At 47.7% G+C, this 15,720-nt stretch overlaps 6 protein-coding genes and 1 non-coding gene across 7 annotated transcripts; 6 read left to right on the top strand and 1 right to left on the bottom strand.

Moving 5' to 3' along the window:
- Nucleotides 1-824: 824 nt before the first annotated feature.
- On the top strand, nucleotides 825-1,598 carry K452DRAFT_302879 (uncharacterized protein; the record flags this gene model as incomplete). The annotated part of the gene is made up of 1 exon (XM_033542645.1): nucleotides 825-1,598. The coding sequence occupies one exon, from the start codon at nucleotides 825-827 to the stop codon at nucleotides 1,596-1,598; it is 774 nt and encodes a 257-aa protein (XP_033392005.1).
- Nucleotides 1,599-2,237: 639 nt separating this feature from the next.
- Nucleotides 2,238-2,987, top strand: K452DRAFT_313315 (uncharacterized protein; the record flags this gene model as incomplete). Its single annotated transcript, XM_033543648.1, has 1 exon — nucleotides 2,238-2,987. One exon carries the CDS (start codon nucleotides 2,238-2,240, stop codon nucleotides 2,985-2,987), a length of 750 nt encoding a protein of 249 aa, XP_033392004.1.
- Nucleotides 2,988-3,428: 441 nt separating this feature from the next.
- Nucleotides 3,429-4,208, top strand: K452DRAFT_313314 (uncharacterized protein; the record flags this gene model as incomplete). Its single annotated transcript, XM_033543647.1, has 1 exon — nucleotides 3,429-4,208. The coding sequence occupies one exon, from the start codon at nucleotides 3,429-3,431 to the stop codon at nucleotides 4,206-4,208; it is 780 nt and encodes a 259-aa protein (XP_033392003.1).
- Nucleotides 4,209-5,842: 1,634 nt separating this feature from the next.
- K452DRAFT_t160 lies at nucleotides 5,843-5,913 on the top strand. Its single transcript has one exon. It is a non-coding gene; the product is annotated as a tRNA-Gly (tRNA).
- A 525-nt stretch (nucleotides 5,914-6,438) lies between these two features.
- Nucleotides 6,439-8,394, bottom strand: K452DRAFT_280214 (uncharacterized protein; the record flags this gene model as incomplete). The annotated part of the gene is made up of 2 exons (XM_033539447.1): nucleotides 6,439-7,562; nucleotides 7,602-8,394. The coding sequence occupies 2 exons, from the start codon at nucleotides 8,392-8,394 to the stop codon at nucleotides 6,439-6,441; spliced, it is 1,917 nt and encodes a 638-aa protein (XP_033392002.1).
- A 450-nt stretch (nucleotides 8,395-8,844) lies between these two features.
- On the top strand, nucleotides 8,845-10,221 carry K452DRAFT_280213 (uncharacterized protein; the record flags this gene model as incomplete). Its single annotated transcript, XM_033539446.1, has 3 exons — nucleotides 8,845-9,220; nucleotides 9,250-9,901; nucleotides 9,951-10,221. Coding segments are annotated over 3 exons (1,299 nt in total), but the record flags the coding sequence as incomplete, so codon positions are not given.
- A 4,357-nt stretch (nucleotides 10,222-14,578) lies between these two features.
- K452DRAFT_280208 (uncharacterized protein) lies at nucleotides 14,579-15,272 on the top strand (the record flags this gene model as incomplete). The annotated part of the gene is made up of 2 exons (XM_033539445.1): nucleotides 14,579-14,927; nucleotides 15,016-15,272. Exons 1-2 carry the CDS (start codon nucleotides 14,645-14,647, stop codon nucleotides 15,270-15,272), a joined length of 540 nt encoding a protein of 179 aa, XP_033392000.1. The 5' UTR covers nucleotides 14,579-14,644.
- Nucleotides 15,273-15,720: the final 448 nt, after the last annotated feature.

Below are 15,720 nucleotides of genomic sequence, written 5' to 3'. Positions count from 1 at the left end.
AAATGATGTATTTCTTGATATCTATCGTGCAGATCCCGCCCGTCTACGACTACATTTCCACCATGTTGCTCCAAATCCCAGGGGATTTGAAATAAAAATTTTCACTAGCTGTCTACAAATCCCTTCGTAACTACCCGGATATCAAAACATAAGACCACCACGGCTTTATCTATCTACAACAGAAGCTACAAACCACGTCCCAATAAAGATAGCGTCTAGTAAGGACAATGTCTTCATCATTGTCTAGCTCCGAAGCAGAAAACCCATATGCAAAAATGGCAGGCCTATCCCGCTAAGCGTGACTTGGTGAGGTTTTTAGCAGGTCCGTACTGTCCTCATACGAAATTTGCTATTTCCTTTGCGCATTGCATGCCATGCAGATACGAAGTAGCTGGGTATTGTATACTTTCGTCTGAAAGAGTCCCGCTTATACAGGGTTGAAAAAATTCGAAGTTACACCTTATTTATTTAGATTACGTAGATATATTTGTTAGTGTTAACTAGGACTTCTTACCTTCCCGAAGACCCTACTTTGTAGGAAGCTCTCCGTGTGAGACATAGCACATAGTGAAGAGTTTACCACATGAAACCCAACGCTAAATAAATCATTGTCCGCAGACAACACCGCTAGCAACAATAACCAAGCTTACAACCTCTGCAATTGTACAAACACAACTCCTCTAAGAATCTACACTACCCAAATATAAACTCCACCTGCGAACATTCTAGACGTCCCACCTCGTCAGCTGTTTCCGCAAACCCGGCAACCTGCAAGCATCGCATCAACAACCCACACCTGATCGCCCACGCAAACAACCGTAAACATGTTCCAAGCCGCGCTCACCCGCAGCTTAAGCTTCTTCACGACGCGCTTCTCCGAGCCGCCCCCGGAGTCACGCACCGACACCAACGCCAACGCCGCCACACCCTCGCGGTCCAAGACCCCTGACCTCCGCCTCGCGGAGGAAGGCGGTATCTCTGGCACTGCACCCCGTGCGCTCAACCCCGCTGCCATGCAGGACGTCAACCTGAAGTACAGTGTAACTGACGCAGGCTCCGGTTCCTCTCGTGCGCCGCTGCGGCTGCAGAGCCGGTTCTCCAGCTCAAGCAGCGAGCGCACCACTTCCCCAAAGCCTCAGGACAAGACGTCCACAGCTGCCGGATCGTCCTTGCAGGCCGTTTCTTGGCCTCGTGTGCCCGTGGCGGTAGCGCGCAGCAACACGTTCGCCGCCTTCAGGGCCTCCACGGCCGCTCGTGCCCCCCGTGCCGCAGGCACAACTCAACGCCGTCCGGCCCCTAACCCAATGTCTAACACTGACTCGCTCGAGAGCCTCAGCATGCTCGGCAGTTGTGGCGAGCTCGGGGGTCCGCGGCCCAAACACGCTGATACTGCAGTTCCTGAAGACCTGAGTCATCGTATCCGTGTAAACAGCGGCCCGACGCCTTTGATTTGTGTTCGTCCGATGCATATCACGAAAGTGAACTCGGCGGCGATTTTAAGGGGCTGGGAGGAGCAGGTTGAGAGCGGGCGTGTGCAGTTTGATTCTGGATCGGTAAGTGATGATGAGTCAGTGAGTGATTTTGATTCTGATCCTTAAGGGAGAGGATAAAAAGCTATGTAGGCTGGGGACAGGGTTGGTGAGCCTTTCTAAAGGATGGTTAGCTTTCTTTCCGCGTCTGTCTTTCGGCTTTTGGGTTTGATGTCGGCGATCATGCGGGAAACTGTTTTTGCCTTTTGCTTATAGGGTATTTGAGCTTCGGGTTTTGGGTCTTGAGTTGTAGTTACTTCTTCAATGGACGTTTTCTGACTTGCTTTGTTGTTTATTATTTGATGATTGTGTGCTGTTAGTGCGCGAAATTTTGCCGGGTAGTAAGTGGGCGTTTGTTGTCAACTTGCGAAACAACTCGCCCTGAGGAAGAAGAAAAATAACTGCTAACTGATAATAGCGTAGTGTTTCCATGGCAAGGAAAGGACCTATGGGCCCGTAGGCACATTGTCTGAGTAGTTAACTAAGTTTTAACAATGCCAGACTGTCCCTGCGACATTATTTAGTAACAATGCATTTAACATAGAACAAAGCCAATTTTGTGTGAACAATGTCGTAACCTGGTGCCTCCTGAGTATATCTTCAACAACCCTCTGCAGTAAAACCTCTCCAGTGCACTCGACTCTCGAGAACGAGCACTCGACCGCTCTCGAACTGTAGTTTCAAACCGCACCAAGCAAGCCGAACAACATGTACACGGGACCGAAAGCTCACACTCCGACCAGCATGGCACACCACAATGACTCCAGCTACAACGCCCGGACCTGGCCGTTCTCCGGAGACGGCGAGACGGTCGATATCTATTCGCCGCCTCCACCTATCCCGCCTAAGTCGCCGCGCCATCAGGTTCAAGCGAAGCTGGCGCAGTCGTCGCTAAAGCCAGACATGTACATGCAGCCCGTCCAGGCCCAATCCACGGCCTCAGCCATGACGATGTGGGGAGGCATCATGAACAAGGCCAACGCGACCATGAACACGCCGCCAGTCCCCCTGATCGGTATTCGTAATCCGGGACCGCAGCCGCAGACCAAGCCATCTATGGCGAAGAGCGACACAGTGGCCACGAAGACCTCGAGCTCCACCTCTAAGCCTGGCATCAAGCGCAAACTGACAAACGCCACCCACAAGGTCAGGAGCCCCAGCTTCTGGTTCCCGTCTAACAACCGTGATCAGGAGAAGGTGTCGAAGATGGAGATAGGTGCGCCTACCCTCACGTTTGCTTCTAATGACTTCAGGGCCGTGGTGACTCCGATTGCCAATCCGGCGCCTGAGCTTCATCGCACTGTTTCGGCTCTTGAGAACTTTCCTGGTCAGAGTAATGAGGAGTATTCTTCGCTGCCTTACGAGGAGGAGTACTACGTTGTCAAGAAGGAGGCGGAGGAGAGAGGTGAGCAGCCTCCTAACAAGGACCAGTGGCTGCAGAGACGGAACATGTTCTGAACTTGACTGATTTGTCTTAGAGGTCTCTTTGACGTTTTGGTCGGTGTTTGGATGCACCCTGCTTTCGGTGGAGGTGTATTCCTTGGTTCCTGCTTGGGATTGGATCCCACTCTCGGTGTGATATTCATAGATAAACAATAAACAATAAAACATCAGGCCTTGTCGATTATACTTTAGTCCAAAACTAATAATTTTGAACATATAAAACAATTCAGGAAGCGGGATAAAATCATGGGATGGATATTGTGGGCGAATCCCGTGGAGACTCAACTCACGCTCGAACGGAATTTAATGTGAATTGTACGCAGACAATCCCACAGTCTCAAAACAACCATACTCAACAACATCCCATTACCTTGCTCATAAAGACACGATAATCAAGGCCTTTCAGAAAGCACCGAACACCAGTAATCTCCAAAGACAGGTAACCACACGCTCACCATGAACCCGTACACTCTGACCCCGTACGAACAACTGACTACGAGCCGGACACGGTCTTCTCAAAGCCATGCACAGGACTCCTACAGCCCACAAACACGAGATTTCACATCACAGAACCCGTACAAACTTACCCCATACGGCCGACTGCCTACGGATCCGCAAAGTTCGACTCGAGGCTATGCACAAAGTTCTCACGATACACAAACTCGAGGCTCCACAGAGCAGAACCCGTACACACTGAGCCCGTATAACCCGCAACCTACACCTCGGGCGCGAGCATCTCCCAGTCACAGACCCACAGCTCTAAACGCGCAGTCTCAGCGTCCCACCACGAGAAGAGTAGACAGCGCACAGAGCTACTTCTCTCTCGCCTCAATCCCCGACAACGCCGATGCCAACACCCCTACTCTTACACGTCCGCGACCGCATGTAGAGCCCTCCCCGCCCCGCACAGCCATCCACATCCCACCGCAGCGCACCCAGACGCAGCGAGCACGGGAACCACCGCGCCAGCGCCTACCGCAACCCATAACCTCCACATCCGCTCCGAAGCCCTCCTTCCTTAACCGCGCGCTCAGCCACACACGGCCACGACCGCGGCCGCCACCACAGCAGGAGAAATGGGGCCTCTGTGCAGACGAGCCCGTCGAGCGCGAGGGGAATGCGAACTGGTACCTGAGCCCAGAGACACAGATGTGGTTGCCGGCACAGTGGCTGAGGGAGGGCGTTTTTGAGAACCCGAGGAAGCCGCCTGAGGTCCCGAGGAGGAGGGAGAGGTAGGCGTGTTTGTTGTAAGGGGAGATTGAGATTGAATGATGTTGATTTGTGATATAGAAGTGTAGTAATGGAGAGTCTGGAGTCTGGAGGTCAGTGGTTTGGTTTCTTATTTAGTAGCCATTATTTGAATGCCTTCGGTAACTTGGATGCGATGATTTGTAACCTCAAATCAGAGCTAGATCTCTTATACCTAAATGCATATGATTTTTTCTTTCGGTACAAGTTCTCTTTCTCAAGCACATTTTACGTGATAGTCCTGCTTATGAAGTTTGGTACGTAGTAACGACTTCTGCAACGAGAAACTTAGATTCGGAAATAAAGAGACTTCTATTAGCAATCAGTTACGTTATTGAATAGCAATGGGAAATTATAAAGTGTTTCTTATTAAGAAGCATTTGAGAAAAAACAAGACCTACTTTAATTCTTTTGGAGACTTGTGAAACCAGTTCCGCTAATCGAGAGTCAAGGCCTCATGGTCAGCCAAAACGAGCAACTTGGACGCTAGAAATTCATGACCAGACATTTGTTTCAGGCTCATATTGGGGTTTCTCTTAAACACGTCAAAAAAGCAGTTTTAGGTGCCAGATCTGCCAATCGCCATTCACTGAAACAAAGCCGCAACCACGATCCCCGCTTGGCCACCTTCTCGATAGTATTAGGCGTTCTTTTCAAACTGTTTCTACAAACCAACAAAACCGTATTCTCTGTAGAATATTGAAGAAATCACTCAGGTTGTCTTGATGTAAACGTTCGCGAAGCCATTTACATACTGAAAAATAAAAATGACCCATAGCATACAAAAGCTTAACCCGACACCTCCGAAGCCTTGTGTTGACGGCTTTGCCTGCACCGGCGTATTTTTTCAACACGGACAACATCTTAAAGGCGTATAGCTAGCAGATAGCCTTTTCATTGGAAAACAAATTCAATAGCTTGCTCTTATTTTTCAAACTTTCGGTGATCTTATGATGCAGGCCAAATACAACCCGTTCAAAAGCAACCACTCTGCGAGATATCTAGCCCTTTCGCTGAATCTACGTCAAATGGTTGGTGTGGTTGAAGCACCGCTCCAAAAGTTATTAGTAAAGGTAGTATATCCACCCAGAAGATTGCGAAGATGGGAATCTAGCTTAGCTTTTTATAGCTACCCGGAGGCGCGCATGTGCTGCTAGATTAAGCCGACTCGCAGCGGAACAGCATATTAGAAAAAACTAAGATTCTAAACAGTGTAGTCATCCCATGCGTTAATGTAGCGGTTAAGGATAATATTGTTCCGATTTTCAATTGATCGTGATCTCCGCGAAAATATATAATGGTGATCTAGTTGTTCTGACGTTAATTTCCGCTAAACTTCACAAATCGCGACTGAAACAGAGTATCTTAGTTCAGTCCCGATTGTGAGTCTAGTGGTTTGGTACTTGTACACATTGTTCATGCTGCAAACTTTTAAGAAAATAATTAGTTCAAAAGATATTTATTCTTCCTCAGCGACTGTATCAATGACATGGGAAATCTCAGAGCTGAATGGCAACACTGACGTCAAGGTAAGAACGCCAGCGTTGGGCGCTATTGACGACAATTTTGGTTTCCAGATCATAGAAGCAGCAACCAAAATGTTTTGACATCAATTACCAGCAGCATCAGTGGTTTAGTGGTAAAATCCATCGTTGCCATCGATGGGCCCCGCGTTCGATTCGCGGCTGATGCATTGCAAGCCTTCGGGAGCACACATTGGGTGTGCAGTTTCTTTTCTCCTTTCTTTTCTCCTTTCTTTTTCTTTTTTGTTTTGCGCTGAAAGAATGTGAAGGTGGTTTGTGCGGTGGAGTCGAGGCCTGGCCAGAAGGGCCGAGACCGTTGGCGTTGGGCCGAGGCACGCGAGGGTTGCCTTTGTTGAAACTTGAATTGCGATGAATGTTGCATGCAGTTTTCTTAACTGGAAAGTACTCTCTGCGATACGCTCATTTTAGTTTGCTGTCTTTGTACGGCCCGACAAAAGGTTAAATTCATCGACATTAAAAACAAAAACAGCTGCCGGGTAGACATCCCGCATTATCGTAGCACACCAACAGAACTTGCGAAAGTCCTAGCCAGAGAAGCTGTATTGTTGAAATAAAAATAAATGCGCGACATGTAGCTGCACCTTGCCATGCGTACTCAAGCATTGTATACTCAAGTCCTTCAAAAGCTTGTTTTTTGGTGAATAAAACAGGCCTAAATGAACAAAGGAATATTGCTACTGAGTTGCTTTTTGCCAGTTTTTATGAGCCTCTATCATTTCCTCAAGCTCACACACTACATGGCTGTAAACAGCATCCCGTAAGCTCTTGTCGGCTAAATCATCCCCAGTAGCGAAATTGCAGTCGAGACATTTCCGAACTATCCGCTGGTATCGTGGGCCAAAGTCGGTATGTGGTGAATCCGCAAGGATGCGCGCACTAATCACATCGTGTTGTTGTTGGCCGAGGTCGAATTTTTCAATGTCTTTTTTGTGACCTATCTCAAGGAGCGCTAGGCCTAGCTTTGCGAGGGTCATGTTTTTGATGTTATAAGTATAACGATATGTTTTTTCAATAGCAATGTTTCGTGTTGTTTCTGCCGAGTCGACGGAACCAGGCTCTTCAATGCGGTTACCAATGGCTGTATCCGATTTTGTTGAAAATTGGGAGGTAAGATGAAGCGTCTGTAAGTCTTCCGCTAACGACTCCGGAGTGTGCCCTGTCTTATCGCCAAAGAAAGTAAGATCCTGAAGTTTCCAGTGGTCGGATAGCCACGGAGTCGAGTGGTATTGTAGCACCGTAGAAGCCAGTTTATGAGCGAGTGTAAGCCGTTGAAGTGGGGAGAGTGCGCTTAGTGTGGTATTCAGTGGTAACATCTCTTTATGCTGGCTTTTGCCGGCAGTGACACCCTTCCCGGAATCATAGAAGACAAACTTGCATGCGTTTCCGCTTTCTAGGAAACCTAAACAAGTGAGCTTGCAACCACCCGGGGATGCACATGATTGATTAAGGTGACAACAGAAGCTTTTTGTGTTCCGAAGGTTGAGCATCGCATAGCATTGCTCAGTAGATCCAGGCTTAGGGGTAGTAAGCTTCTTCTCTTTCGGTTCGGGAGTAAAGTTTTCATTGTCGTTGAAAGCTTTACTATCGAACCGGACTCTTTTTTTGCAACGTTTTATACCCCCTGAAAATGCTGAGCCTACAGGCTGTCTTTGAGGCGATGGTGGTGGTTGTTCTGTGGATCCGATTTGGACAGAGGATATCAGTGTCGTAACGAGTGGTGTGTGTGGAGACGATGATCTCGGTATCGAGATATTTCCTGCTACAGACTGTACGTAAACCCAGATCGGCGGTCCTGGAACTGTACTGATGAACCCGTTAAATAATTGAAACTTGTGACCTGAGCGAGTGACGTACTTGAGTTGAGGTTCTGCTATCTTTCTGCAAGAAATAGCCATATCCAGTCTAACCTGGTTATGGTCCACGGTTGAATTGAGACACAGTTTGGCCAGATGGGCGTCATGGGAGCTATTCAAGCACGACCATGCATCTCCCATTGACAGGTGGAGCATCTTTGAAGCTTGACGGATCGTATAATAGTTCTGTGGGACGGACTTCAGGATATTTGTGTATGAAAAGAAGGGACTACGGTCTTCGTGGGAGCATATTTGTTTTCGTAGACGTCGGAACTTGGCATTGAGGATTTGTAGACTCTTGATTGCCCTTCGATAACGGTTTTCCTTTGCCGAGACATTGAAAGCGTGGCATAACTGGCGGAACGAGCCTTCAGAAGAACCGGGGGTCGCAATAGAGCTGAGAGCCGCAAGATCCCTGGTTATTTCGCGCAGCTGCTCGCGGATTTTAAGGACGAGCTCCTCGTAGACGGTAGTTTCAGCGCCTAACAGATCGTTCAATCGATGTTCGATGTCCCGATCTTGCCACTGGTTGGCGCCAATGTGTTGCAACATATCCGCAAGCTCTTGCTGATCCAAACCAATTGCCGAAAGCACATGCTTGCATTCGCTGCGGAACGCGCGTTCCTCCAGCTGAAAATCAAGTGTAATGTCAGCAGCAGCCTTATGGTACCGTCTGAAGGTTGTTATCCGCTCGTTGACTTGTCTGTACGACTCGAGAATTTGACAGATTATTGGGACCAGGCCGAAAACGAGACCGGCAACCTCGATTCCAGACATGACGGGGTGATTTGCGTTCAAACAGGCGTTGGCTTTGGCAGTCTGCTTTAAGTAAGGTTTTAATGAGGCTCAGTATACCCCGCTTTGATGCACGTCAGCATGGCGCAGCATATCTTACACTGTTACACAACAGCAAGGCGCAGCCTACCTACATATCAGCAGGGCGCAGCGTAGGTACCCCGCTCCATTGGATATCCGATATATGCACTGCCACTTCACGAGCATTCAGCCTTGCGTAATCACACCGAACGTACAATTTAAATAGCAGTAGCGACCCCATTGTCGTTGTGTCGAAAAGTTCTTTTCCTTCAAGCTTGTTTTGCCATCACGGTTATTGCAGGTCTTAATTTATTGCTATTAAGTCTCCAATCGAGCGCCCTAATCCACCGTCTTATAAAACAGCCGGACATAAGCTTGCACCGAACACTCGCCTTTTATTTGCGCTACAATATGGCGGCTTCCACCAGCCTTGCTGACCTACGAAAGTCAACTACAAAAGACAATGTACTCACACAATGGCACATATCTGAGTGCGACCAGTACTTGCAGGATGGATCAGGGATTGTGAGGGATCTTTTCAGAAGTTGCGTAATTTTCCTGCAGCTGTTTCTTGCAGCTACGCAGAAAACTGAAGTGTCACGTCCATCGTACGAGAAACTAGAGGATAATTTAGCGACCCTTTGTTTTTGGGACGTTGATTTTGGTGTTTCAAGAGGTGAACTTGACAGAATCCTGGAAGAAACCGAGGAAAATCGCGATCTGACCTTGTCCGTCCTTATTTCACTTGGAGATTTCCTCAGTCACGGTATTGCTCCCTTTATACCACGTAGAAAAGTTAAAACTGACTGTTTCTAGACTTGCTTCGCGTTAACGTTCCATGTTCATCCGATCAGGCTGCACTACTGGACACGTCACAAATCTTCACGTCTCTTTCCAAGGCCAAAAGTAACAATATGGATTGGGAAGAGCCGATTGATGGGGAAATGGATAGCGTGGAAGAAGCTTTCGAAATGCTTGATTCAAAAGTCGCGCGTTTCAAAGTCCTAGGCTCCATCCTTGAGGACCCAATACCTACATTCTCGACTGCCGAGAAGCCGAGAACTCCTGCCTTCATTCGGGATTGGTCCGCACATCATTACTATGCGGAGATCATCAACGCGCGGTTCCCACTTGCCAAGCCGGCATTAGTTGAAGTTCTAGGAAAACGTAACTGGGAGCGATTTCAGCGCATCCAAAAAATTAGGGACGAAAATGAACACAAAAATATTTTAGCACACGAAATCGAGAACGAGTCAAAATTTCATGATTCTGGACTCGGTACATCTGCATCAGCAAACTCCACCAACGGCGAAGAAATGTCAATGTACGCAGAAACGATTCTCTCCAAACGGGCGAAATATAGCCACAAACACCTACCACCACTCCCGGAAGATGGCAGGAAAGGAAAACCTTTTACTTGCGAAATCTGTAATAGAAGTGTTTCAATACAGCGAACACAAGCTTGGAGGTATGAGATACCTCTAGGAATTATGTTCCTTTTCGCTAAAATTTCATAGAAAACACGTCTTCCAGGACATTCTCGCCTACACTTGTATTTTTGACGATTGTCCGTCCGATACATGTTTCTTTGAAGACATAGAGGCTATGACAGCTCATTTAGGCTACAACCATAGCTTATCACCGGACTGGGGGAGTTTAAAATGCCCCTTGTGCTTTGAGGAGACAGAAAGTGGTCGAACCAAAATCTCGCTCCATTTTGCCAGACATATGGAGGAAATTTCGCTTGGAGTTCTTCCTCATATCGAGGATTCCGATGATGAGTCCGAAGCAGGGTCTTCAAATGACGAAACAGATTCTGGTATCGAGCAAATGCACAACCGGGAGATACTCGATTCTGGCGGACACTATGGCACAAAGCGTCCCAGCCTCAAAATCGAAACCACATTTAACCCTGCCCCTATCGAACCCATACTTAACCCTGCCCCTATCGACATTTTCCCGACTGGAGAAAGCACCTGTAAGTCGCTCGTTGGAGAATCGTCTAAACTCTTCCCTAATTTTCAATCAGATACGGAAGTTCGAGGAGACCAAGAAGCAAGTCCTAGGGACCGGCCGTCATGCAGATACTGCGGTTACATTTTTAAATCCAACACACGCGACCTCAAGGGTAATATAAGAAGGCATGAAATAGCAGCATGTCCTAAGAGAAATCGACAGCCTTTTACATTATTTCCCTGTCGCGTCGATGGCTGCAATAAGAAATTTGCGAGAAAATATTCTCGAAAGGTGCACGAGAACAAAATCCATGAATCCGGGGTTCATAAGGAGTCATAATATTTCGGTATTTGCACGGTTACTTCGATAACACTTCTCTTGTATTTGGAAAGGAAACGGAAAAGAGAAAATACAAAGAATATAAAATAAAAGGTTGGCTACCCTTATATAAAGGGAGTCAAGTATTATGACATTTTCATAACTTTTAGGGAAACAATATAGAGAGTAGTGCTTGTTGAACGGCTGATACAATACCGTAGTAGAAGAAGTACTCTATAGCGAGAGCGCTAATTAGAGAGGCTTCTAGCAGTAATTTATAGATCCCTTATATCGACCCTTATAAATTCCTTTATATTTAAATTACTTATGGAACGTTATAGAATGCTGCTTCCGCGTAATCAACGTTATATTATAATATTTACGTTCTATTAAAGGTGTCTAGACCCCACCGCCACGAATTAGAAACTTCCCACTACCTATTATAAGGGAAAGCAATGCAAACAAAAGAAGCATGCTTACTAGCAATTAGGGTATTTCTTATTTAGATTATCTCCTTCTCGAGAGGAAAATTGCACGGTGTGCTTTTAAAGACAGGGTTGGTAATATTATATTTTAAGCCTTTCGATAATATAAGACAGGGGATAACGGGTAACATTTAACTATTCACGACTAAAAAATAAGTAATATAGACTGGGTTTACCTATACTATAGAACTGTTATAAACTATCTATCTTGTTATGTGGGGGATAGATAACGTACCTAGCTATACTATCCGAAAATGCGCGGAGTTCCTTTTTAGGCTATAATTAGTAAGCTATAGCATCGACGCTAAAGGAAGTGATGTATACTATCTAACGAGTATAGAGATAAACCCAGATATAAACTAGAGATCTGGCACCTAGCTTCTTTAGAAAAAGATACTTGTAGGATAGGAATATTCGACATTAGTAAACAATTCAGGACCGTATTACTTCGCAAAGCCAACGAATAATATATTAGGAAACCGCGTTACCACTTTATTTAACTCCTATAAGGAGAGGATTTTCCTATTAGTATAATGCTCAGATCTGTGAAAGTTTCCGGTGCTATAAAATACGTAGCTGACCAACGCGGCTCCTTGCGAATAGATGCAAGGATCCTATATAAATATTTAATAGAGACTACGCGGTATCCTGAATGAGATGCAGTCGCCAGTCGATTATATTTATTAAATTATTTCCGTGTACTACAGCATCGGGGTATCTATATAAAGCTTAATTCACTCCTGTCGGTGCCCTCGTTGGAGCCCCTCAACGAAGTTTATTATTTACGACTAGCGTTATCGGCGGGAGCACCACGCTCTAATTCCTAGAGTTACTTGTTTTGCTAAGAGGAATGCTTATGTAGACGGGCCTAGGCAGAGGTGACCAACGATCGTGGAAGAGAGGCAACCGGCAAGCGCATAGCAGAGCATTGTGCGAACGTATGCTTTGGATATGAGGATATCTAGAGGTACAAAAGACGCGCGGAGAAGATGGCTGGCAAATGAGGCTGAATATAGCCTGACAACAATCTATAGCGGTTGGTTCTCGTCGTAACTTGCAAAACGTCACAAATTTATCATGTAGGCTCTGTCAGTAAAGTATTTTAAAGCTCCAAACTAGTGGTTTGCAATTTTACGGAGATAGGTACTCTACATACAAGTACAAGATAAAGAGAAAGTTTTCCATTCAATATACAATGTGCAGTCAAGGCATCGGATGATTCCTGAAGGTACTAGACCGCCAGGTAGGATAAAGACAAGAACAAAGCGTGAAAGAAGACAACCCTAGCACCATATTCCATGTAACTGCTTCAAATAAAAGGAGGGGTACGAAGTCAACACCAATAGCGAGGAATACATTTTCCATTCAATGTTGCTCTATCACAGGGCTGTCCACTTTCGGCCCGAAAAGACATGCAACCACGTCAGTAGCGACAGGACAGCGTCCATCCTCTCAGCCTTATAAAGGGCAGAGCTTCAGTGTCGCTAAAGACTTCTTTATTCAGTTAGATCAAGCCGCGCTAGCCCTAGTCTTTTGCCACGACATATTGGTTTACGGCTCTCCCAATCGAACAACTAGAGTTTCTCCAGACTTTTACCATGTCCTAGATAGAAAGCTCATTAGAGCTCAAGCGCTTAGCATTCACAAGCCATGAATCGCACTTCTATACGAAGTCTGCCTTACTTCCCCTCTCGATTGTCTACTTCGGCCCCCACATGTGGGGAATTACAAAGACTGTTCGTATCGCCAGCCACCCTCATGAGAAATTGCTGAGGTCAATCCTGGCATCACCTAGGGCTGAGATATGTTTAGGACGACGTAAGACTATTGCATAAACCAAAAAGCTGCTGGGCACTACTATGAGCTATTAACCTTGATGGTTGACCCCTGTACCGTGCAAATGAAAGCCAGCTCGAGCTCCGACAACTTCGTAGCGACTACGGTGGTCCTCTGCCTATTCAGGGGGTGCAACCTCAGCATATGGGCCCTCGTATCTGGAAACGTATGATGTGTTCAGAGAGTTCGAGAATAATAATCTAAAACCACATGCTCGAGTTCATCCTGAGCTGTGCAGCGGTCCCATAGCAATGTTACCGGGGTAAAGAAGAATACGAAGAGGTGAAGCTCGATCCACAAGACAAGGCGAGGCTCCCACCATGAACCGTCGGAGTTTCTGCTACGTAAACTGCCTTGTTATTTGCGAACTGAATACATGTGGCCATGAATGAAAGCCACATGAACAAGAATTCAAGTCATGCTATAGTTCAATTCTTCCAAAACTGGAGAGTACTGTAACAATGTTTCTTTGTTTGATTTCTCTGTCAGCGAGCCCAGCAACTGCTCGATCTGGTGAGATCATCGAAGTAAATCCCAAGGAAAGTCACAGCGAACGTCGCTACAAGCTAAGCCCTAAATCGCAGAGGAAAGAGCAGGCGGAGGCGCGTGCGGCGTGCCTGCGGATAGGGTAACTAGCGCAGTCTCAACCCCCGCAGTATTAGGTAGTTACTGCGGGGAGAGCTTTAGGTAACAGAAACATGAAGCTAACAGGCGTAGCTCTTACGAGAGCATTCGACACGCGACTGTCAGCCTTGCAGATCCGCAGGTAGGCGTTAGTAATGCTGTTTTATGTACATTCACTTCCAGATCGAGGCCTAAGACGTGGCTGTTTCCTTCTCTGCCCTGGAATATGTAAGGTTGCATTCGGGCCGTTCCCCAGTTTAGACGGCAGTGCTCGAATTCTCTCCCCCTGAGAGTGGGAAGGTTCAAACGACTTGAGAGAGCGCCGTTCAGACGATCGCAACGAAAAGTGTAGAGGTACTATAGGCGTTGTATCAGTCTCCTGTCTTTGAGAACCAGCTCATGAAATAGAACTGGGACGAGGCTTTTGCACAGTTCATAGGCGTTTTCACTTTGCTGGCACGCCGAAGAACGCCTAACACAGACTAATCCACTCACAATCGGAATTTCCTGAACGGCTGACTGCTCCGCCAGGTCCCTCTTCCGCTTCTCAACATCAATGGCCAAAGCGCTGTAAGGCGCGACGACTTCGTATCCTGTAACCAGGCCCGGAGGCAGTTGACCGGCCATGGAGACGTAGCCGAGAAATTCCGGGCTGATCGCTACGCGCTCGTCAGAGAAACACACTTAGTTTGGGCGGTTAGACCAGGGATTGTACCATGTCAGGTCCTCCTATAGAGGATTCCCATGCCGATCGCTCGCCTCCGTGTCACGGCGCTGGAGCGTGCAGCGCGGACAACCACCGCCAAACCCTCCCGCGAGGTTGAAGGGGATGATACACGCTGCGCTCGTATCGCAGCTACACCGCCACGGCGGCGGTGTATATAAGTGTTGGTGTCCAGCTCGATAGCTATCATCATCAGCTCCATCCACCACACACTCACTCGTTACAACAACCAACACCACTCTTTCCAATCACTACCACCACCACCAAAATGCAGTTCAAGAGCCTCGCCTTTGCCGCCGCCGTCGCCACCACGGCCGCCGCCATCGAGGACGGCGTCCCCTTCGGCATCACGGCCGCCGCTTCCGGCACCGAGGTCAACAGCCTGGCCATGCAGGCGGCCGAGGAGCGCCTGTGGTTCAACCACGGCCAGAACGCCAGCTGCGACAAGAAGACGCCCGACGCGGCGCAGTTCACCCTGACCCAGGGCCGGCTGTACCTGTACTCGACCTCTGCGACCCCGCAGCAGGTGTGGGTTGACCCGTCCGCGCAGGGTAAGTTCCTGCCCCGCAACAGCACGGAAACAAAAACAACAACTTCCCCATTCACCTCCCCAAAGCTAACGCAACACCCACAACCCAGGCCAAGGCGTCTTCGGCTACAACACGGGCGCGCAGCCGCTCCCCTCGGGCGCGCAAGCCGCCAAATTCGCCGTCAACGCCGACGGCAAGCTGCAGTTCGGCGGCAAGGACATGATGGCGTGCAAGCTCGACGGCCAGAACTACGGCATCTGGATCGGCGGCTTCGACAACCCGGACTGCATCCAGTTCAAGGCCCAGACCCAGGAAGCCGCCGAGCCCAACTCTTGCTCTTACACCCAGAAGCAGAAGGCCGAGTAAGCGCGTAAGGGCGGGAGTGTTTGCGCCTGCGATCGATAGTGTCGAATCCGTGGGGGGATGTTGTAGGGGCGGTTCGGGGCTGATTGTGGTGGTTTGATGCTGTGCTATGTATGGTAGTAATGAATGTTTATCCACAGCGATGTGGATGGATTAATACGCCGTTCCGACTTGCCTGTTTTCGTTCCCGACAAAGTGAAAGATAAAGACAAGCAAACAACCAGGTTCGGGACGGTAGAAATCAACAACCACAACACCACCAGCAACCCCGCGGTAGCAAAGCCGACAATCACGTCGTCAAAACATAAAGCCAAGTCACAAAGATAAGAAGAAAAATAGAGGAGAAAAGAGAAGCGTCTGAAGATTAACTGGATAAGAAAGATTGCCAAAAAATCCAACATTCAACTCCGAACCAACAACCAAAATATCAACAGCGAACAGAAAGAAAGGA

This window comes from Aplosporella prunicola (genome assembly GCF_010093885.1).
Source record: "Aplosporella prunicola CBS 121167 unplaced genomic scaffold K452scaffold_53, whole genome shotgun sequence".
NCBI classification, from domain to species: domain Eukaryota; kingdom Fungi; phylum Ascomycota; class Dothideomycetes; order Botryosphaeriales; family Aplosporellaceae; genus Aplosporella; species Aplosporella prunicola.
The sequence above is the reverse complement of the archived record's forward strand: the minus strand, read 5'-3'. Positions and strand labels throughout refer to the sequence as shown.